General features: G+C 38.7%; 4 protein-coding genes across 6 annotated transcripts; 1 reads left to right on the forward strand and 3 right to left on the reverse strand.

Moving 5' to 3' along the window:
• The first annotated feature begins 1,976 nt into the window (after nt 1–1,976).
• Nucleotides 1,977–5,447, forward strand: si:dkey-20d21.12 (uncharacterized protein LOC556245 homolog). 2 transcript variants are annotated; one of them, XM_053504862.1, is made up of 4 exons: nt 1,977–2,197; nt 3,863–4,000; nt 4,138–4,350; nt 4,951–5,447. In XM_053504862.1, exons 1-4 carry the CDS (start codon nt 2,179–2,181, stop codon nt 5,085–5,087), a joined length of 507 nt encoding a protein of 168 aa, XP_053360837.1. In that variant the 5' UTR covers nt 1,977–2,178; the 3' UTR covers nt 5,088–5,447. The 2 variants fall into 2 exon arrangements, with proteins under 2 accessions (XP_053360837.1, XP_053360838.1); XM_053504863.1 differs by lacking the exon at nt 1,977–2,197 and adding an exon at nt 3,076–3,093.
• Nucleotides 5,448–6,341: 894 nt separating this feature from the next.
• LOC128530500 (hyaluronidase-1-like) lies at nt 6,342–9,078 on the reverse strand. Its single transcript, XM_053504479.1, has 3 exons — nt 7,919–9,078; nt 6,874–6,963; nt 6,342–6,699 (listed from the first exon to the last, which is right to left on the reverse strand). The coding sequence occupies exons 1-3, from the start codon at nt 8,834–8,836 to the stop codon at nt 6,433–6,435; spliced, it is 1,275 nt and encodes a 424-aa protein (XP_053360454.1). The 5' UTR covers nt 8,837–9,078; the 3' UTR covers nt 6,342–6,432.
• A 2,395-nt stretch (nt 9,079–11,473) lies between these two features.
• On the reverse strand, nt 11,474–20,950 carry hyal3 (hyaluronidase 3). Its single transcript, XM_053503122.1, has 4 exons — nt 19,802–20,950; nt 13,034–13,962; nt 11,989–12,078; nt 11,474–11,814 (listed from the first exon to the last, which is right to left on the reverse strand). The coding sequence occupies exons 2-4, from the start codon at nt 13,949–13,951 to the stop codon at nt 11,548–11,550; spliced, it is 1,275 nt and encodes a 424-aa protein (XP_053359097.1). The 5' UTR covers nt 13,952–13,962; nt 19,802–20,950; the 3' UTR covers nt 11,474–11,547.
• Nucleotides 17,806–22,576, reverse strand: LOC128529659 (N-alpha-acetyltransferase 80). 2 transcript variants are annotated; one of them, XM_053503123.1, is made up of 3 exons: nt 22,416–22,576; nt 21,375–21,515; nt 17,806–18,902 (listed from the first exon to the last, which is right to left on the reverse strand). In XM_053503123.1, exons 2-3 carry the CDS (start codon nt 21,392–21,394, stop codon nt 18,038–18,040), a joined length of 885 nt encoding a protein of 294 aa, XP_053359098.1. In that variant the 5' UTR covers nt 21,395–21,515; nt 22,416–22,576; the 3' UTR covers nt 17,806–18,037. The 2 variants fall into 2 exon arrangements, with proteins under 2 accessions (XP_053359098.1, XP_053359099.1); XM_053503124.1 differs by lacking the exon at nt 21,375–21,515.
• Between the last annotated feature and the right edge of the window lie 790 nt (nt 22,577–23,366).

Consider the following 23,366-nt stretch of genomic DNA (forward strand, 5'->3'; position numbering starts at 1 on the left):
ATAAAATCATAAAAAGATAAAATGTGTTTATTCTAGTGGCAATGCTATAAAGAGACATATTTGAAGCAAATTGATTTTACGCATAAAGAATTTGCCACTGAGCTCTACACTAACATCTGCTGGACAAGCAGCCTTGTTACATCTCCTCGTATCCACATTGAATTTCCAGTTGAGACGCTCGCTCCACTCAGGGGTAGACCTAGAATCAGATGTTTTTTACATAATCACTCTTTACACATATTGTAAACAGAAAGACAGAAAAACAGATAATCTTAACATGATCAAAACATCAAACATTAAGTTGGACTAGATCACAAAAAGATCTGGTGATTTTGAACTGTTTGGTTAGAATGAGCTGTTGCAATTAATAGCTTCAGATTCTTGTTCTTGGCTGAAAAAATTGGTTGATGATTAATTAACCATTTTGAACAGGACATATTATTTATAAAAATAAAAAAAAAACCTTATAATCTGCTTCAAATTGTTCTAGCAGATCTTCAGCATGAATATCTTCGCAGTTTTTCTGGTATGTTTTTAATTTTGATCTCTAAGCTGTAGCTTAAAATGATCTTGTATTAATATTATTATAACTAGCCAAACAATGTGAAAGAACAATGTAATAGTACAAACAACTGGCACTCGCTACATTTAACATTAAGTTATAATTACCTGTATGACCTTTGTGAAAACTTGAAGTAGCAGGAAAGGTCAGCCAGATGATTAGAGTAATGTACTGTACGTCTGCATTCAGATATCACAACTGGATGCAAATCATGGAGGACAGCAATTATTGCCCCCCCCCCCCCCCCCCCCCCCCCCTCAAAAATGTTGTGTTAAGTATAAATGTTGACTGCTGTTTACCAGTTGGTTTATTAGCTAATAAGACTTTCATTTGATTTAAATGATAAATATTAGCTAGCTAGCAAATGGTACTGTAGTTTAAGCTCTCGCATCATTTTATGACAAAAAATTTATATAATTTAGCATTTTACACAAAACATGCTCAGAAACAAGCATACCCATCTATTAAACACTGAAATCACTGCAAATCAGACCTCATAAATGTATGGCTGTGGTGGGCTATGAATAAGACAACAGAGTATCCTAGATTTTTAAATCTTGCTTCTACTGTAAAAGTATTGAAAAACTACAAAGTAAAATGACTTGTCGTAATACATAATTGCTTCCTAGCTAACCATTTGGTTCCTCTTTGGGTATTATGTCAAAATTCATTTCATTATGTTCTAGGAACATTACATTTGACTGTCTAACAAAGTCAGAAACATTCTGAGAATTTCTACCACAATGTTCGTTTGTTGTGATTATATGGCAACTGACATGAAATCTTAGTCAACAGTTGCTTCTAGATATATATGTTTTTAAATATAAAGAAACAAATGCAATGTACAAATTTTGCTTCAGCAGTGAGGGTTGGGTAAAGCATTGAGTAGATATTTTTGAGTACATCATTGCCAAACACATTCACTTCCAAACAAAATAAAACTCATTGCTTAACATTTACGCAAATGTAGCCCGTGTAAAATAATTTTAAAAAATGACGACAGTATATATATTTAGTGGCATGTAAATAACATACCAGATACCTAAAGAAACCACATCAGCTTGAGAGTAATTCAACTGTGAAACATTTTTGTTAACAACATATTTCAATTAAATGACATATACAAAATAATTTTGCCTAGATTTTGAAATTTCTTTTTTTTTTTTACTCGTATGTTAATTTTTTTGTTGTTGAGGATGTTTAAGACTTAATCTTACATTTCTACACATTGTCTTTTACACAACATGTTTATGTCTATGCTAAGTTATATTTTTGTTTATTATAACAGTATCAGTGTTCAGTCCAGCATCTATTAATATACGCCACACGCCCTCCTGTTTTACTGCGGCTATTTTGGGTGCTGGAATGCTGGACAGTCCCGGACCGCCTGCTCATTTTGGTGATAAGGAGAAGACATCATACAGGGCGAGCTGTTTCATGCTATAGAGTTATTATGTTTCTTTGTTGTAGAAATAAATCTATCACTTATTAAGTTTTAATAAGGCTATAATGTAACTGAAATTTAGTGTGATGTAATAGTTCCATTAACCTCCTGGATTTATGAGGCTCTTGATTTAAGATTCGAAACAGGCCTGGATCTTTCTTCATAGTGTTTGATGAGGATGCACCACCAAGGTAAGATCTGCTTTTAACAGTATGTAAGTTGTTCTAAAAGAAATATAAAAAGGGTTAAAGAAATAAATACTTCTGCAATTTCAAAATAAAAAAATATTTAAGATGTTCTCTCGGGTTTGTTACTTGGATATGATGATGGCTCCAGAGAGTCTGTGCTGTGAGCATCATATAAAATGTTAGTTTGTTAAGAGAGACAGCACAGTTTCACAAATGTGTCAAAATGTAAAAATTTTTAGGAAAACTATAGCATGCTCAAAATGTTTCTTTTTTTTATTTTTTTTTTACTATTTTTAATTTCTTTTTAAAAGTTTTGAAGTGCATTTGTTTACATAAAGTAAGAATAAAATTTGTTTTTTTGTTTTACAATTTGTAAAATTGTACGTTACTTCCAGCATTGATAAATATACACCAATCAACCATAACATTAAAACCACACAGGCTACCCCCCAATCCCCCCCTAACCCCACTGGACTTCTTTATGTGGAAGGAATGTAAATGTAAATGTTCTAATGTTTAAATTATTACTTGGTCTGCAAAAAACCCTTACACAGTGACATAATAATATCTTGAGCTATAATATCGTGTTTAAACCTGCTGAATTTTCCGAACCAGAATATGTTTCTTTGTTTAACGTATCACAATTAGAAGCAAAGTTCAACCAGTTTTAAACCCCAAAGAGAAAATGTAGAAAAATGTTTTTAAAGATCCCACTTAAATTCAACTGAAAGATTCCAATACACTGCCTGACTGTCTAAACATAACTACCATTTTTTTTAAACGGCATTTAATTGTATATGTAATAAAATAAATTATGATGTAAATCATATTAGCAAGCTAGCAATTGAACCTCTTTATTAATTTCACAGTGGTGTTTTTCTAAGACTCCCCTTCTGCAGGTAGGTGGTGACATGTCTTAGGGGTTAGCACTGATGACTCACACATCCAGGGTTGGGGTTTGAATCTGCCTTTGGACTTCGGCCTGTGTGTGTGGAGTTTGCATGTTCTTTCCATGCTTGCTGGATTTCCTCCAGGTACTTCGGTTTCCTCCCACAGTCCAAAGACATGCATAGTAAGTTGATTGGCATTTTTAAATTGTCCGTAGTGTTGGACTGGGTTTGCGAATGTGTATGCTTGTGCCTTGTGATGGGTTGGCACCCCATCCAGGGTGTACTCCCCTTTGTGCACCCTCATGCTGCCCTGCGACCGTACACAGGACAAACAGTACAAATAATTGATGGATGAATGCTCACCAGGAACAGGCTTTCATAAAGTGTTAGAGAGAAACGTTGCTATATTCTACGTGGTGAAGAAATGGATTTGCGCTCAAATTGTTTTTGTTGATTAAAGTTACATTAGGCAGAAGTGACTTCTGTAATCTCATATATATGCCGAAGACTGCAATTATAATTTTTCACTTATGAGATACAGGTTGAAAGATTATGAAAATTGCAATGTCTTGGAGGAAGCATAAGTAACCTACAGTACATCATCCCGGTTTCTTAGCAGTAATGTAATGCAGAGATCTAGTCAGTGAGTAGTCACTGACCCATCATAAAATGATTAAAAAAAAACGAACAACAATTTGGTCAAAACACAACAAAGTAATATGTAATGGGTTATTCTGCCACTGCCATACACATGTTTTCTTCTATGTTCTCTGAGCAGGAGTGTCAGTCAGGTCTCCTCCGTCTACTCCTTCATCATTTGTATCTATCAGTGATAAAGACATGACTGAGATTGAACTGCACTCTGTGGACTCCATCAGTGACCTTCACCGCACACACCCCGACCAACACATTAAAGGTACAGCCATTTTATGGGTGTCGATATGTGAAACAACTTTATCCGATCTTAAATTGTACAGTTGTGTATACAGTAATACCAGGAATTGGATGTGTTTCTTTATTTTATTAACCATCAAAAGCAATTATGTCTGTCAGGTGTCCGACCTCCACGTCCACACCCTCCATCCATCAATGGAAATCTTCAGATGATTGACAGGCCAGCAGTCTGTCAAACAGGAGACCAGATGAGAAGATCCCGTCTGAGTCAACTCAACGATATGTGGCCTTCTTCCAAGTCGCGCTATTCTTTGACTTGTGTGGCTGCAGTGCTGATCTTCCTCACCGTCATTCTCATCTTTAGCTTCTTAGGTGAGAGAATCTCATTGTTTTAAATACAATGAGAAACAAATGGGAATATTTTAATATGAAACTCTGTTGTATCCATTGCATTTTATTACTATAGTCAGGGCTTCATATAGTATAGTATTTTCAAAAAATGGTGGCCCTACTATGGAGAAATTTGCTAATTTTACTTAAAAGAAGCTTCTTAGTTACAAGTATATAGTTAAGGCTCTTGTACAGCTTACAGCAGCTTAACGCATTTCAGCTTACAGTGTTGTCTGATGACCTCCTAATATTTGGTGTTTGGGAAATTTGGAAATTTCTACACCAAATTTAATATGTAACATTTTAATTCGTTTTAGCTTCATAATTTTTTTTAGTCCCTATTATATATTTTTTTATAAAGGATTTTGTCCAAATAAATAATGTGTAAATTAATCTATGAATACTTAAAGAGAAATAAAGTTAGACAAAATAAGCAGTTTGGACAAAAGTCATGTCCATGCCCAATTTAGATGTAAAATTTTTTACGTCTTAAGTAGAGGGCACACAGCTGCAGTGAAGCTAGAGTTACCTTGTATAATTACTGTTTTACAGTCTGAACCTCTGTGTGTGTTCCTCTTTTAGTCCAGCAAAGCAGAACTCTCCACTGGCTAGTTGAAACGCTGACGCAAAGGCAAGAAACAACAGAAGAAATGTCCTTTATTGTTCAGGAGCTTCAAGCTCTTCGCAGAAACCTGACGGCACTGAATATCAGACACTGACCATCCTATCGCAGATATCATAAAAATACAAATAAATGAATAAATAAATCCAGTTTAAGTAAAGCAGCGGACGGGGGGTCAATCCAAAACCATGTCAAGATCAACATTCTATCAATATGGGATCTAAAAAGTGTGTGGAGTAAAATTGCAGACACACTCCATAGACTGTGACTGACTCTAAATCAAAAATCTTGATGCAGTGGTAATGGAGTGAATATTTGTGTATGTGTTACAGATTCCCAGTCATGTTGTAATCCAGTAGACCTTCTTATAAGCACCGGTTGGAGTATGTAACTTGCACAGTTAGATCAATAAAAATTGTCTAAATCTATTATGGATGTTCAAGTCAAGCCGGGACTTTTTGATAGTTGTCTGTTATATCCGATCCTGATGAGGTGACTTGGTGCCCACTGCAGTCTTTCCCTTGAATATTCAGTGAGTGGAACACCTTATCTACACACAATCACATTACACCACTTCGGCTGGGAGTTATTGCCACATCGCTGTTAAGTCCTGACTTTACACCAAGCCATTTCCACATGCTTGGGCCGTTATGGCGTTCCTGGGAAGCAGACAGTCCGATTGTGGCCCGGCGTACTAAGAAAACGTCCTACCTTGGTGGTATCCAAGAACTAGTTAACCTCTGTGATTAAAAGCATTATTGTAAAAAATTACATGGTGTAATAAAGGTAGTTATTTTTATAATTGTGTTTTATCATTCTGCACAATCAAATGTCATGCATTGACTCAAACACCATTTTGAATTTGAATTTAAACTTCTTATCATGTATTAAACACCACTGGATTTGATTAATTACATGTTGTGATAAGAGTGTCAGCAAAGTTAGGAGCGCATGTTACAGACCACGCTCAGTACGTGTTCAGGATATTACTGCAACAGATTTCTTCACAGTCAGAGTTTAAGGAACTGTATAGATACTTTTGGTTACTAAAGAAAATGTGGCAATAACATGCACAACCGGGCCAATTTTTCGTATTGCAATTATTTTGTATTTCCTCTAACTAAAGATACACTGACCCATCATTTACAGTCTAAGCATTTGTTCCTTAAAATTTCAGCTTAAATATGTTCTGGTGGGTGTAGAGTGTCATAATTAAAGAACACATATTGGATAAAGGGAAAAATAAGAAATTTTTTTTTTTTTAAGGATCATGTGTTTGTTAGATCAGAAATCGTGTATTTTGCATAAACAATTAAAAAAAGCCAAAAGTCTGCTTTGCGCTATAATTTATTTATTGAGAAGCAAAAACTATGCACATTTTAGAATCTGTATTAAAATGTAAACTTTAAAACAGGATTTGAAACGTGGAGTTAGCGCTGGCTTCACTTCACATTCATGACGTTCTCCTCACACTGCTCTCCGCTCCATCCCTCATAGCACAAGCATCTGAAGTTAGACTTCATGTCATGGACGAGATCGGTCCTCGTTTGGAGCTGGGCGATCATGTGGCCGGAATGAGGGTCGCGCCTCACACAGCGACCATGACCACTGCACACAGTCTGGCTGCAATGTGCCACACCCCGATGCAGAGCGTCTATGTACACACCCAAAACCGAGCGTATGTAGTTTCGGAGAAGAACACACTGGTGCTAGTTTAAAAGACAAATGAGAGAAGATTTTAATATACAAGTAGCACACATTCAACTAGTTAGATTTTCCATAAAATGTAACTGTACAAATAATTATATTTCATATATAATTTCAACAAAAACATATCTATAATAATTATTACACAGTAGAATATGCTGCATGGAAATACTGACCTCAGACTTGGCAAAACCTATTTCACCCCACAGCACCACACCAGCAGCACCTAATGAAGCAATCTCACCAAGTGTGTTCTCCAGATCAGTCTGTAACAAAACAGTATTATAATAATAATTATAGTAATGAAGTAATTTCTGAAATGTCGGATCCATCATTATGCAATGGAAGTGAATGTGAAGTCAAGCAACCGTTTCAATATGCAGGAGGTCCAAACCAATCAGAGGAAAACTGAAACACTTTCTAGCTCGTGTACAGTATGGTGTTTTAAACAACACCATTGTTTAAATACTGTAAATGTAAATTACTGAATGTGTGCAAGTGGAAGAATTAAATTGTTCATAGCCAAGTGGTAATTTATTGTTCAAATGTTTCTTAATTTGGGTCAGTTTTTCTTTACATTAAAAATTTTCAATGCAATTTTCAATGCAATTTCTATGCATCAGTATTAAAAATATAAATGTATTTATTGTGTTTATCCTGTGCAAAATCACTCTGCATACGATCCCTATCTGAGCTGGTGATTAAAAATGTACTTTTGCAAGTGACAAAATTAAGAATGACCCATAACAGCATGAGATCAGCGTGAGCTTTGTCACACATACCTAACACCCTGCTATTTTCTCTAATAAGTCTTTGTTCTTCAGAAGGATATGAAGTATGGGTGATCTGTTGCATGACTATTTTAGTCTCTCACACCCTCTAAAAGAAATAATTATCGGGGCATTTAGTTTTATTTTTCAATGGTTAAACTGATTTAAACTTTCTTTGATCGGAATTTTTGCTTTAAACGTGATGACTCGGCCAATAAGAACAACTGCTGTTCTTTTTCTTTTGATGTCGTGTGCTTGTTTTCAGCTGGTGGATTTGATTGGAACTTTAAAGTGAGAGGCTGGAAATGCTGATTTCACATTTAAAACAACTTTTAAACCATTTTGAATATCTCTAACCTCACTTGCAAGTAGGTTTCCTGTTTTATTATCTGTAAGGGATTTTATTAAATGGCAAGCATCTATTATGAAAATGGTGTATTTGTGGGTGTACCTGGTTTAAAAAGTGCAGAGTTTTTATAAAGGCCACTCTAGCGTAAGGTAGAACAGGAAGTCGGGCAGCACCATGTCCATGCTTTGATGCCACTCGGAATGCCTCGAGTACACGGTGTCTAACCATAAGCCTTGTGTTTGGGTGTCCTGCAAGCCCACGGCGCACATACACACTTGGATAGAGTGCAGTGGACTGCTGCCATAAAAATGCCAGTTTGTCATTTAATGCCTCTGTTCCAGGTTTGCACTGCCCAGTATACTCACTGCTTTTTGACCCGCGGTCATTATAGCAGCCAGGGTATCCATAAAATCCCCACAATCCCTTGGGATGAGCCTTAACTCCGAGTCGCAGCGTTTTTTCCATAAACAACTGTGCTGCCTTCTCAAACTCAGCCGTGGCCAGTCTTTTTACTTCCTCCTTAGAAATATCTGGATGTTTCTCTCTCACCAGTTGCTTAGATAGATATTTGTAAACCTGACGGACTCCGTAGTTGCGGATCCAGAGAGGTTGCCACTTCTCCCAGTCCACCACAGCCAACCCGCTGAAACTCCTCAGCAATAGTGACTGGATCTGTTTCTGTGACAGTTTGAGGTGATGGCCAAGATCGCCCTTCTGAGGAATCCCACCATTCACACTGGAGCCATCGCGAGTGATGAAGGGATACAAACCAAGTTTCCTTTCATAAAAGAGACTTATGTTCTCACCCCTGAATCTTTCATTTGCATTATGTATGATGCCATGCTGGTGCAGGGGCAGTGAAACACCGAACACTTTCTGGCATTTTGAGGTAGGCATGTTCCACACCACAGAGAACCCCTGTTTCCTAATGACAGGGTCACTTTCTGAAACGGTGCCAGTGAGAACCAGGAAAGTCAGGGGGAGGAAGTGGGAGAGCAGCAGAGAGGACCTGCAAAACATGATTGCTCCTCCTGTAGAACAGACACAATGCAATCAACATGTCATGTTTAAAAATATTTAATACAAGTATGTGACCTAAGTTAACAAAATACACGTCACAGATTTTAGGTGTTTAAGAAACTCAAAGAAAACCAAGTTAAAGTCAAAACTTTATTTATAACTACCGAATGTCGGTTTAGTGGCATAGCAGACATTGATGCTGTCCATATGCACGGTTGGGTATTGGTTAGCATTGTTGCTGTGCACCTCCAGGGTCCGGGTTTGATTACTGGCCAGGTTCGATGGCATGTTCTCCCTGTGCTTGGAGGGTCCTACAATGAACTGGCACCATGTCCAGGGTGTACTCCGCCTCATTCCCAAGTCCCCCCCCCCAAGTGTATATAACAAGTGAGTGTTGCCCATATAAGCTAGTTCCAGTTCCAATCTGGGGGGGGTAGGGGGGGGGGGGGGGGGTTTGCTGGAACCTATCCCATGTGTCTTAGAGCACAAGGTGGGACACACCCTGGACAGGGTGCTAATCCATCATAGCACATACACATTCACACACTAGGGGAAAATTCAGGAATGCCAATTAACCTAACCTGGATGTCTTTAGACTGCAAGAAGAAACTGAAGTACCTGGAGGAAACCCACTAAGCACAGGGAGAACATGCAAACTCCATGCGCACAGACCCGAGGCGAGAATCGAACCCAGATTCTGGGGGTGCAAGACAGTGCTAACCACTAAGCTTTGAACCGCCAGTTGATTTCATTGTGTTGTTTCAGTGTTGTTCTTTTCCAGTGTTTTTGTGGTAGTGAGTTTAGGTAACAGAATAAAAAATGATGAGACAATGCAATTGCACATCATCGCTATTTATGTACATAGTGTAAAGCTAAAATAAGTGAAATGATGTAGCTGAAGTCATTCAACAAGGAACAACTGTGACACGATCAGAGTTTGATATCACAGTATGCACCGCCTTACAGTCACTAATGAAGAAATGGTACAGACTCAACATCCAAGCACCATCTGTGACAGAGAATCGCCACCTCACAGTCTATACTATGATGTAACTATAATGTAACATAATAGGGTGTGTTTAAAACCTGTGTGTAAGAGACTGCAGTCAGTAACATGTGAGACAGGGAAGCGCATCAGCTGCTGGTCATCTCAGGGACACTGATGCTAATTATAATTACTGTTTTACAGTCTGAATCTCTGTGTGTGTTCCTCTTTTAGTCCAGCAAAGCAGAACTCTCCACTGGCTAGTTGAAACGCTGACGCAAAGGCAAGAAACAACAGAAGAAATGTCCTTCATTGTTCAGGAGCTTCAAGCTCTTCGCAGAAACCTGACGGCACTGAATATCAGACACTGACCACCCACAAACATCCTATCGCAGATATCATAAAAATGAAAATAAATAAATAAATAAATCCAGTTTAAGTAAAGCAGCGGACGGGGGGTCAATCCAAAACCATGTCAAGATCAACATTCTATCAATATGGGATCTAAAAAGTGTGTGGAGTAAAATTGCAGACACACTCCATAGACTGTGACTGACTCTAAATCAAAAATCTTGATGCAGTGGTAATGGAGTGAATATTTGTGTATGTATTACAGATTACCAGTCATGTTGTAATCCAGTAGACCTTCTGATAAGCACCGGTTGGAGTATGTAACTTGCACAGTTAGATCAATAAAAATTGTCTAAATCTATTATGGATGTTCAAGTCAAGCCGGGACTTTTTGATGGTTGTCTGTGATATCCGATCCTGATGAGGTGACTTGGTGCCCACTGCAGTCTTTCCCTTGAATATTCAGTGAGTGGAACACCTTATCTACACACAATCACATTACACCACTTCGGCTGGGAGTTATTGCCACATCGCTGTTAAGTCCTGACTTTACACCAAGCCATTTCCACAAGCTTGGGCCGTTATGGCGTTCCTGGGAAGCAGACAGTCCGATTGTGGCCCGGCGTACTAAGAAAACGTCCTACCTTGGTGGTATCCAAGCACTAGTTAACCTCTGGGATTAAAAGCATTATTGTAAAAAATTACATGGTGTAATAAAGGTAGTTATTTTTATAATTGTGTTTGATCATTCTGCACAATCAAATGTCACGCTTTGACTCAAACACCATTTTGAATTTGAATTTAAACTTCTTATCATGTATTAAACACCACTGGATTTGATTAATTACATGCTGTGATAAGAGTGTCAGCAAAGTTAGGAGCGCATGTTACAGACCACGCTCAGTACGTGTTCAGGATATTACTGCAACAGATTTCTTCACAGTCAGAGTTTAAGGAACTGTATAGATACTTTTGGTTACTAAAGAAAATGTGGCAACAACATGCACAACCGGGCCAATTTTTGTATTGCAATTATTTTGTATTTCCTCTAACTAAAGATACACTGACCCATCATTTACAGTCTATGCATTTGTTCCTTAAAATTTCAGCTTAAATATGTTCTGGTGGGTGTAGAGTGTCATAATTAAAGAACACATATTGGATAAAGGGAAAAATAAGAAAAAAATTTTTTTTTTAAGGATCATGTGTTTGTTAGATCAGAAATCGTGTATTTTGCATAAACAATTAAAAAAAGCCAAAAGTCTGCTTTGCGCTATAATTTATTTATTGAGAAGCAAAAACTATGCACATTTTAGAATCTGTATTAAAATGTAAACTTTAAAACAGGATTTGAAACGTGGAGTTAGCGCTGGCTTCACTTCACATTCATGACGTTCTCCTCACACTGCTCTCCGCTCCATCCCTCATAGCACAAGCATCTGAAGTTAGACTTCATGTCATGGACGAGATCGGTCCTCGTTTGGAGCTGGGCGATCATGTGGCCGGAATGAGGGTCGCGCCTCACACAGCGACCATGACCGCTGCACACAGTCTGGCTGCAATGTGCCACACCCCGATGCAGAGCATCTATGTACACACCCAAAACCGAGCTTATGTAGTTTCGGAGAAGAACACACTGGTGCTAGTTTAAAAGACAAATGAGAGAAGATTTTAATATACAAGTAGCACACATTCAACTAGTTAGATTTTCCATAAAATGTAACTGTACAAATAATTATATTTCATATATAATTTCAACAAAAACATATCTATAATAATTATTACACAGTAGAATATGCTGCATGGAAATACTGACCTCAGACTTGGCAAAACCTATTTCACCCCACAGCACCACACCAGCAGCACCTAATGAAGCAATCTCACCAAGTGTGTTCTCCAGATCAGTCTGTAACAAAACAGTATTATAATAATAATTATAGTAATGAAGTAATTTCTGAAATGTCGGATCCATCATTATGCAATGGAAGTGAATGTGAAGTCAAGCAACCGTTTCAATATGCAGGAGGTCCAAACCAATCAGAGGAAAACTGAAACACTTTCTAGCTCGTGTACAGTATGGTGTTTTAAACAACACCATTGTTTAAATACTGTAAATGTAAATTACTGAATGTGTGCAAGTGGAAGAATTAAATTGTTCATAGCCAAGTGGTAATTTATTGTTCAAATGTTTCTTAATTTGGGTCAGTTTTTCTTTACATTAAAAATTTTCAATGCAATTTTCAATGCAATTTCTATGCATCAGTATTAAAAATATAAATGTATTTATTGTGTTTATCCTGTGCAAAATCACTCTGCATACGATCCCTATCTGAGCTGGTGATTAAAAATGTACTTTTGCAAGTGACAAAATTAAGAATGACCCATAACAGCATGAGATCAGCGTGAGCTTTGTCACACATACCTAACACCCTGCTATTTTCTCTAATAAGTCTTTGTTCTTCAGAAGGATATGAAGTATGGGTGATCTGTTGCATGACTATTTTAGTCTCTCACACCCTCTAAAAGAAATAATTATCGGGGCATTTAGTTTTATTTTTCAATGGTTAAACTGATTTAAACTTTCTTTGATCGGAATTTTTGCTTTAAACGTGATGACTCGGCCAATAAGAACAACTGCTGTTCTTTTTCTTTTGATGTCGTGTGCTTGTTTTCAGCTGGTGGATTTGATTGGAACTTTAAAGTGAGAGGCTGGAAATGCTGATTTCACATTTAAAACAACTTTTAAACCATTTTGAATATCTCTAACCTCACTTGCAAGTAGGTTTCCTGTTTTATTATCTGTAAGGGATTTTATTAAATGGCAAGCATCTATTATGAAAATGGTGTATTTGTGGGTGTACCTGGTTTAAAAAGTGCAGAGTTTTTATAAAGGCCACTCTAGCGTAAGGTAGAACAGGAAGTCGGGCAGCACCATGTCCATGCTTTGATGCCACTCGGAATGCCTCGAGTACACGGTGTCTAACCATAAGCCTTGTGTTTGGGTGTCCTGCAAGCCCACGGCGCACATACACACTTGGATAGAGTGCAGTGGACTGCTGCCATAAAAATGCCAGTTTGTCATTTAATGCCTCTGTTCCAGGTTTGCACTGCCCAGTATACTCACTGCTTTTTGACCCGCGGTCATTATAGCAGCCAGGGTATCCATAAAATCCCCACAATCCCTTGGGATGAGCCTTAACTCCGAGTCGCAGCGTTTTTTCCATAAACAACTGTGCTGCCTTCTCAAACTCAGCCGTGGCCAGTCTTTTTACTTCCTCCTTAGAAATATCTGGATGTTTCTCTCTCACCAGTTGCTTAGATAGATATTTGTAAACCTGACGGACTCCGTAGTTGCGGATCCAGAGAGGTTGCCACTTCTCCCAGTCCACCACAGCCAACCCGCTGAAACTCCTCAGCAATAGTGACTGGATCTGTTTCTGTGACAGTTTGAGGTGATGGCCAAGATCGCCCTTCTGAGGAATCCCACCATTCACACTGGAGCCATCGCGAGTGATGAAGGGATACAAACCAAGTTTCCTTTCATAAAAGAGACTTATGTTCTCACCCCTGAATCTTTCATTTGCATTATGTATGATGCCATGCTGGTGCAGGGGCAGTGAAACACCGAACACTTTCTGGCATTTTGAGGTAGGCATGTTCCACACCACAGAGAACCCCTGTTTCCTAATGACAGGGTCACTTTCTGAAACGGTGCCAGTGAGAACCAGGAAAGTCAGGGGGAGGAAGTGGGAGAGCAGCAGAGAGGACCTGCAAAACATGATTGCTCCTCCTGTAGAACAGACACAATGCAATCAACATGTCATGTTTAAAAATATTTAATACAAGTATGTGACCTAAGTTAACAAAATACACGTCACAGATTTTAGGTGTTTAAGAAACTCAAAGAAAACCAAGTTAAAGTCAAAACTTTATTTATAACTACCGAATGTCGGTTTAGTGGCATAGCAGACATTGATGCTGTCCATATGCACGGTTGGGTATTGGTTAGCATTGTTGCTGTGCACCTCCAGGGTCCGGGTTTGATTACTGGCCAGGTTCGATGGCATGTTCTCCCTGTGCTTGGAGGGTCCTACAATGAACTGGCACCATGTCCAGGGTGTACTCCGCCTCATTCCCAAGTCCCCCCCCCAAGTGTATATAACAAGTGAGTGTTGCCCATATAAGCTAGTTCCAGTTCCAATCTGGGGGGGGTAGGGGGGGGGGGGGTTTGCTGGAACCTATCCCATGTGTCTTAGAGCACAAGGTGGGACACACCCTGGACAGGGTGCTAATCCATCATAGCACATACACATTCACACACTAGGGGAAAATTCAGGAATGCCAATTAACCTAACCTGGATGTCTTTAGACTGCAAGAAGAAACTGAAGTACCTGGAGGAAACCCACTAAGCACAGGGAGAACATGCAAACTCCATGCGCACAGACCCGAGGCGAGAATCGAACCCAGATTCTGGGGGTGCAAGACAGTGCTAACCACTAAGCTTTGAACCGCCAGTTGATTTCATTGTGTTGTTTCAGTGGTGTTCTTTTCCAGTGTTTTTGTGGTAGTGAGTTTAGGTAACAGAATAAAAATTGATGAGACAATGCAATTGCACATTATCACTATTTATGTACATAGTGTAAAGCTAAAATAAGTGAAATGATGTAGCTGAAGTCATTCAACAAGGAACAACTGTGACACGATCAGAGTTTGATATCACAGTATGCACCGCCTTACAGTCACTAATGAAGAAATGGTACAGACTCAACATCCAAGCACCATCTGTGACAGAGAATCGCCACCTCACAGTCTATACTATGATGTAACTATAATGTAACATAATAGGGTGTGTTTAAAACCTGTGTGTAAAAGACTGATACCGCTCTTTCCTTTTACGCAGGACTGATTACTGATTATCACTCGAATCCGAGTTTTACATTTGATGTAGTGCTCAGTACAAGAAAAAAGCAATAACTTATGTTATGCTATGATTGTTGTTTAAGTGTTTGCATGTTTTCACAAAAAAAGTAATATGTTGTTGTGTCATACATGTTTCCTAAAGGGTTAATGGAATAGTAGCTTAGTGGAAAATATAGTAGTATAGTAGTTAATGGAAAATATAGCTTAGGTAAATAATTTTGTTGTTGTATTTGTTGACATTTTATTTAAATATTATTTATTAGAAGTAGTGATTTAACTATTATTTATCGGAAACAGTGATGTACCTTTTTTGTGGTTTTTCATTTAAGGTTATTGACCACTTAGTTGAATTCACTTTGCATGATTGTTGTGTAACCTGCAAAGCTTTCAGACACAAGAATTAAAAGGGATTCCAAAATTGATCCTCATGTCTTCTGTAGTTGGCTATGGCTTTTTTTTGTGCAAATTCCCATATAACTTGACACATACAAATACACAAACAGGAAGAACAGGAGAACGTTTGCTAATTTAAGGCAGATAAGGAAGGAGTAAAGGGAATACATTGGGAAAGGGCTGGCATCATGTTTTTATTAGTGTTTCGCAAATCTATCCAGTCAGCTTTTATTTTGCATATTTTATGGTAAATTGCAGTTTCCTCCAATCTTAAGTAGGGTTTTTCCAGTCTAATTGTAGCAGTAGGGGTGTGGTTGCACATCGCATGCAGGAAACGCGCAATTCATAAGTTTTTGTGTTGGTAGAGAGAAATCCCGAGAGAGGTGTTTGAAGGACCCAAAGTGTAATGTGGCTGCAAAGCAACTGATAACATCATAGGGGTTGGACAAAGAAACTGAAACACTGGTTTTAGACCACAGTAAGTCATTAGTATGCTGTAGGGCTCCAATGCAGCCAATACAGCATCAATTCATCTTGGGCCAGAGGGATTTTGAGCCATTCTTCTTGCAGAATAGTGGCCAGGTTACTATGTGATGCCGGTGGAGGAAACGTTTCCTGACTCGCCCCTCCAAAAAACACAATAATATTTAGATCTGGTGACTGTGCAGGCCATGAGAGATGATCAACTTACTTTCATGTTCATCAAACCACTCTGTCACCAGTCTTGCTGTGTGTATTGGTGCATTATCCTCCTGATACACAGCACCGCCTTCAGGATACAATGTTTGAATCATTAGGTGCACACGGTCACATGAATGGTTCGGTAGTCCTTGGCCTTGACCCACCCATCCAGCACAAGCATTGGGCCTAGGGAACGCTATGAAATTGCAGGGCAAACTATCACTGATCCACCCCAATGCTTCAATATGGCCATGCAACAGTCGGGGTGGTACGCTTCTTTGGGGCTTCTCCACACTGTTACTCTCCCGGATGTGGGAAAGACAGTAAAGCTGGACTCATCAGAGAACAATACGTGTTTCACATTGAAACCGACATTTGGCATTGGCAGGAGTGACCAACGGTTTGCTTATAGCAACCCGGCCATGTACATTGACTCCGTGGAGCTGCCGACAAACAGTTTTGGTGGAAACAGGAGAGTTGAGGTGCACATTTAATTCTGTAGTGAGTTGGGCAGCTATGGCTTTACGTTTTTTGGATACAATCCAGGTTAGCACCCGGACATCATCTCTTTCAGACAGCTTCCTCTTCCTCCACAGTTACTCCTGTTGGTCCTTCTTGGTGGTATGCTGACATTACCCTGGATACCGTGGCTATTGATATATCACAAAAACTTGCTGTCTTGTTCTCAGATGGGCCAGTGAGACGCACACCAACAATTTGTCCACTTTTGAACTCTGATATGTCACCCATAATGTTGTGTGCATTGCAATATTTTAGGCAAAACTGTGCTATTACTCTGCTAATTAAACTTTCACACTTCGCTCTTGCTGGTGGAATGTGCAATCACTAAAGATTGGCCACCAGCTTGTTTAAATTTAGCCATGAAACCTCCAACACTGGCCAGTGTTTCAGATTCATTGTCCAACCACAGTACACTGTATATAATGTATTTACAGTGGGGCAAAAAAGTATTTAGTCAGTCACCAATTGTGCAAGTTCTCCCACTTAAAAAGATAAGAGAGGCCTGTAATTTTCACCATAGTGTGTTTTTTTGCACAGTGGGCAGGACGACTGCACTGTATTAAGGAAAGGATAAACGGGGCTATGTATTGTGACATATTGGGCAAAAACCTCCTTCCCTCAGTCAGAACATTAAAGATTGCGTTTAATGGATCCTTTCCTTAAACACCTCAAAATGCTATGCTACTAAATCTGAACTGAAAGCATGAGCAGTCAATAAACACATTTACATAGTGTACTGGCATTCATTGGCCGGAACAGCTACAGTAGCTCATGTGATTTTAGTGGCTTTTGCACCTTCCATATCACTCTGACCATACCATATATATACATAAATAAAAATAATTACCCGTGACAGATAAAGAACCATACATGGTAAGCTCACTGACTTTGATTTGCAACAAAAAAATGACAAGAATTTTTTTTTTTAATGATCACAAACATAACAAAAAGTCTTGAAATTTTGAACGACCAAATATGTTTTATTTCTATAAGTGCCCTATAAAGGGGATAAACTTGTGCGTTTTGGTTCAACCGCCGATATACCTGGTTTTGGTTATACTGGCCTATAAGAAGTCAAATCTTATTGATACATAAAATACTTCATAACAGGGCACAAAAGAGTTATTGCACTTTTATTTTACACACAATACAATAAAACAGTTGATTCAGTTTAACCGTCTTGGCAGTGATACTTGGCAAAACGTGAACTTGCTTTGAATAAAACATTTTAAAAGCCTACATGATTACCTAAGGCACATTTAGTCTCAGTATTCGGATCAAATGGATAACGATTAACCTCTCCGTCTATAATGAAGTGCACTGTAGCACGACATATCATGAGTCCACTTCAGATGTTCTTGTGCATCCAGAAGATAGGCAGTCCTCGACAGTCCGTGTATGGCGTCTGTTCCAGAGTCTGTTCAACAGGAACCCATGCAGATGATGCAGATGATGGAAGAGCTGGAGCAGGGGGAGGGTGAGAAGATGACGAGGAGCAAGATGGAGAAGGAGGAGGAGGAGGAGGAGGAAGTGGTGGTGGAGAGGGAAGAGGAGGAGGGAGAACTGCTGAAAAAGAAGGAGGAGAAAGGGAGCAAGGGAGAAAAGGAAAAGTTAGAGGAACTGGGTTTGGTGGAGGAGAAGTAGGAGAAAGAGGTGGAGATGAAGTTTTAGGGGGAGGGTGATTACCGTTGGGTATCACAGTATTATCCTTCATGTTTTTCTCTCCATCTTCACTCTCAGCTGTCCTGCAGAACTTGTGCAGGACATCCATGGGCAAGAGGGACCCCAGCGTGCTGATGTTCTGGACAGGTCGCGAAAGCACGAAACCCAGGTGGGCGTAGAAATACTGCTTATCGTGAGTGGTGAGGCAGAGCCGGGTGAAGCCTCTGTTGCGGGCATAGCGCTCCACTTCCTCCATTAGCACCCGGCCATAGCCCCGACCCCGCAGCGCTTCCAGCACCACCACCGACTCAACACATGCACTGCGGCTGCCTAGCACTCGGGATACCCGGGCGTGTCCGACCAGCGTCTCCCCCTCCAGCAGGACCAGACATGTTGGGTAGCTGTCACTAGACTGGCGGAGCGAGTGGAGCCGGGCTCCGATGCTGCGCTTCCACTGGGCGTTCAGAAGATCTGCGCATGCCTCCAGAAGGTCCCAGCGCTTGTGGAGAGGGACGAGACGAACAGCCGAAGCGCGAACGTCACCTTCACACCTGCACACAGGGCCATGGGGACGAGTCAACACAGGGATCAAGGTTCAAGTGCTTAAAAGTGACATCGGGATTGCAGTGGAGTTCCATTAGAAATGCTGCAACATGACACTTTCCGGAAAGTGCGACATGCAGTCGGTTTAGACCTGTAAGATTTGTGTTAGAACACGACCAAAAGGCAAGGCTCTGACACCATCAAGACAAGAACGAAGGAGGGTCGCATTTCACATTCTGTTACATTGTTTCGCATCGGACTTTACAAACCTCCCTTTTGCAAAATTCTGCTGGTAATTTTTGTGTTCCCTTTTCACAAACACACACACACACTCACACAAAAATAACCACAGAAGGACAGTGAACGAACCTTTCTGCTCCTGACAGCTGAAAATGCTATAGGCACAATAACACACCCTGACCACAGACATGACCGACGTCCCAGAGAATGCATTCAGTCATGCGCTTTAGAAGAGTAATGCATACACATGAACATAAAGTAAAAATACGCATAAATATGGATGGTTTTGTTTAAATTTGTGTTTAAACAATATGTATCTTACTTATATAATCTAATAGACATGACAGACATTATATCTTAGTAATTATATCATATCTAATAAATACCACTATTTGGTATATAATATAATAATATATGGTTTGGTGAATTTTTATAAATGAAAGACAAATAGCATTTTAAAAATTGTGGTATAAAATTGTTTTTTACGAATGTTGGACAAGTAAAGTTTACAGCTATGAGAATAACTCCAATTTTCATTCATTAACTTATTTAAACCAAAGTCACTAGTTTTACCAGAAGTAAACAGTTTCACTTTAGTCTCAAATTCACCCTATGCAATAAAATTAGGAATACGTTGTGCAAACATAGTAAATGTCTATGGACTTACCTAGAGTGATGTGTGCATATTAACAGCAAGACTGAACTGAGCCACACACACACAATTTCACACCAAGAAGACCATGTCAAAATCAGGAAATAAGGGGTTACACCGATAAGCACATGACTGTTTTAAGCATCTCCGTTGGCTGATCTGAGATCAGTTCCAACTCAAGCTATTTTTATAATATTTTATATAAAAAAAAAAAAAAAAACTTCAGTAGAAGTGTTGGGGGGAAAAAAAGGTTGAGAAAAAGCTCGAGTCATGCAATGCACACTGCGACAAGACAAAACACCACTTAGACAAGCTGACATGCACACCGTGGTTTATAAGTGAGAACATGTCAAACAGTTAAGGTCAGAGCTGTGAGCATGGCTTCTCTGGCTGCATCACACTCAGAGTTTTAACCTAATAAAGGCTTGTTGTTAAGCTCACAATTAAAGGCCAGTTTGCAAAATATCCATCTGCAAGGCATGTGCTACCATCATGGTTGCTTTCTAGGGCTGTTCGATACAGGGTGTCCCAGACGTCTCGAAAGTCAACACTTTTTAGCAAAGAACATCCTTCACATCAGCTATCAGCTATTAATCTAAGCAAGGCTGTGACATAATCTAAAATGTGAAAATATGTTATGTGAATTTTAACCTTAATTATCAAAATAGAAAATTATTTGTAAAAAAAAAAAAAAAGGAAAAATATTATAGAGACCCACCTGCAGTACCCTTACTAACCACTAGGAGCTTTGAAAAACCCTGCTCTACATGGTTCTTACTATTTCTTTTAACACGTTTATATACATTTCTGTCATTCATAATGAACGTGTGTGAACAAATCTGGAATTGTGCATGTAAAAGCATTTCTTTTAAACAATCTTTGTGCTGGATCTTTTTCTGGTACACTATGGCTCCGACAGGTGTAAATCCAATGGGCTTAGATCTGGGAGTCTCAGAGGACACTGCACAGGGACACAGAGACCAATCTGAAAATGCTGATCCAACTTTTGATTAATTTTCTCTCTGTATGGAGAACTGTAGCACACTCTGTATTATAAACATCACAAATATCAACACAAGTATCTCTTACTTATGAATAAACACAGGCTAACTTGAAGATAATAACCTAAATATAATGTAGCAGCTTTAGAGATAGTACTTTAACAACAGTTCATAAAGGTAATATTTGTTCTTAATAAAATCATGCATAAGCAGAAATCAGTAATGCATGAGAAAATGTTTTCCTCTTATGTTTATATAAGTAAAGCAAACAGTTGTTCATAGGTTGTCTCTTGTGAGTGTGTACTACAGTATACAGTGTTTTTTCCCTTTTGCATAACCTATAGCTCCAAAAACAATTTAGACACGCCACTTTTGTTTGAAATGAAGACTGCAAATTTACTTTGTGTAAACCAACAATCTGATGCGTCCTTTAAATATTTATTTTTATTCATAATGTCTCTAATCACAGTTAATGAGAGGGTTTTTCTTCTAATTTTGTGCATCAGTAAAAGGAAAACAACTGCAAGTAGAGTTAACTGAGATAACTATTTGAATATTTTTTATGCCTAGAAAAACAAAATTCTCACTTCTTAAATGATGGCTGCATGTAGAAAATAACCGCGTCTTCTGGTTGCTAGTATGAATACAGGGTAGGGCTGGGCATGACCCCGCTCCGTTACGTTATTCCGCCGACATGTCGAGCATGGAGAGGTTAAACACTGAGACAACTGAGCAACAAGAGCAAAAATCTCTCACTTATAATATGTGAGCATATTTACTGTACAAAACTTGTCATTGAACTATGAGGGCAAAAAATACAAAATAAATAAATAAAATAATCGTTCATTAATCGTAATCGAGTTAAAATGTTCAATTAATCGAGATTTTAATTTTAGGCCAAATCGCCCAGCCCTAATACAGGGGCAGACCCAGCCATGCATTAAGAATCAGTAACCATGCAGTTATTAGTTATTACACTTTTTAAAATTACTATTATTATTATTAATATCATCATCATCAAGAAATTATATGTCAATTAAGACTAGATTATTCAAATGCATCAGCAGATGTGATACAGAATTGGTTAACATAAACTATATATATATATATATATATATATATGATGGATATTCCCCACAGCATTCTGGGTGACTTTATTCTAATTTCTATAATAATTGAGGCAACTTTCACATACGAATTAAACTTGCACGATGTGACCACCAGGGGGTGCTGTAAAGACAAACTAACCAGAAGAGAACTTTTTCCTAATATGGTATATGCTCGGTGTAATAAAAAAAACTTTAAAAAATAACGTTTAACAGCATTTTTTTTTTAAGTATCAGACTTCAGAACTAGCACTGTTAGCCGGTCAGCTAGCACTAGCTCTAGTGGTTAGACTAGTTTTATTCCCAGTGGTTATGACTATGATGTTAATGAAATGTCATTCATAACAAAGCTGCAGGATAACTAACACTTACACCAGGCTGAACAGCGAATTCAATTATTATTATTTCTTATAATTATTTTAGTTAATGAGCAAAAGAGAAGATGAGTTACAGTTCCTGTGCAAGAATTACAGATCCGCTGTGAATTTCGAGCTAGTGTGTTTATAGTATCGGTTTACCCACATGTTTAGTTTCTATCCTCCTCTCGGTGATCACACACCCGGAACCGCACACACATTTCTGAGGAAACGGAAAATCTCCTGATTTGAGATTAATCGAATTAATCAGGTCACAGTTGTTAACTTAATGCCGGTTTCCGAAAGCAGATTCGCCACGAGTGTGTGCCAAAGAGCAAGGCGTAGAGGAAGACGCGCCGTCCACAGCGCCCTCTAGCAGCCTGGAGGCTTCCCTACAGAACGAAACAAGATGTGTTTTTTGCTCATGACCATCTATACCTTGAAGGCTCGCTAAAACAACAATAATCACAACTCAAATTCATAATAAATGTTGTATTTTTTTTTATCACAGGTTCATATTAACAGTGACTTATAAGTATTTCTAAGTTCAAAATTAACAAATAAAAAAATCAAATATTGCATATATTTGTCCTTGAGCCCGTGTAGGAGTTTCATGAAACACAATCGGGTTAAACACCACCTCTTACACACTACATGTAATGTACTTAATAGCAATGACATTTAAAAAAATATATTTGTAGACACTGGAACTCAGCACAAGACAGTGTAATGATTTTCACTTGTAAATTTCTTTCCCTTGTGGCAGATTTCTCTCCATGTTTTTCAATAGCTTGTAAAGGTTCCTCAGTTGGACGGTTAAATGTGAAACTTCAGGATGGTAACCTTGAGTTGGTCCTTAAATCTTTCTTTTTTTTTCTTTGAACCTTGATCTTGTTCCTGCTTTGAGTTTTTATTTAGAAGATTTGTTTCTCTTTATGTGAAAAAAACACCCTGTCCAATGAAGTTAGTGACATCTGATGGTCAGTTCAAGGACTTGATTGTCAGAGACTTTTTTTTTTTCAGTGCTTCTGGATGATACCCAGGATTGACCACAGCTTGGTTTGATAAAACCGAGTAGGCACGGGGTGGTTGAATACTCGGAAACAAATGCCTGTTC

Source organism: Clarias gariepinus, chromosome 9 (assembly GCF_024256425.1).
Source record: "Clarias gariepinus isolate MV-2021 ecotype Netherlands chromosome 9, CGAR_prim_01v2, whole genome shotgun sequence".
Taxonomy (NCBI): Eukaryota; Metazoa; Chordata; class Actinopteri; order Siluriformes; family Clariidae; genus Clarias; species Clarias gariepinus.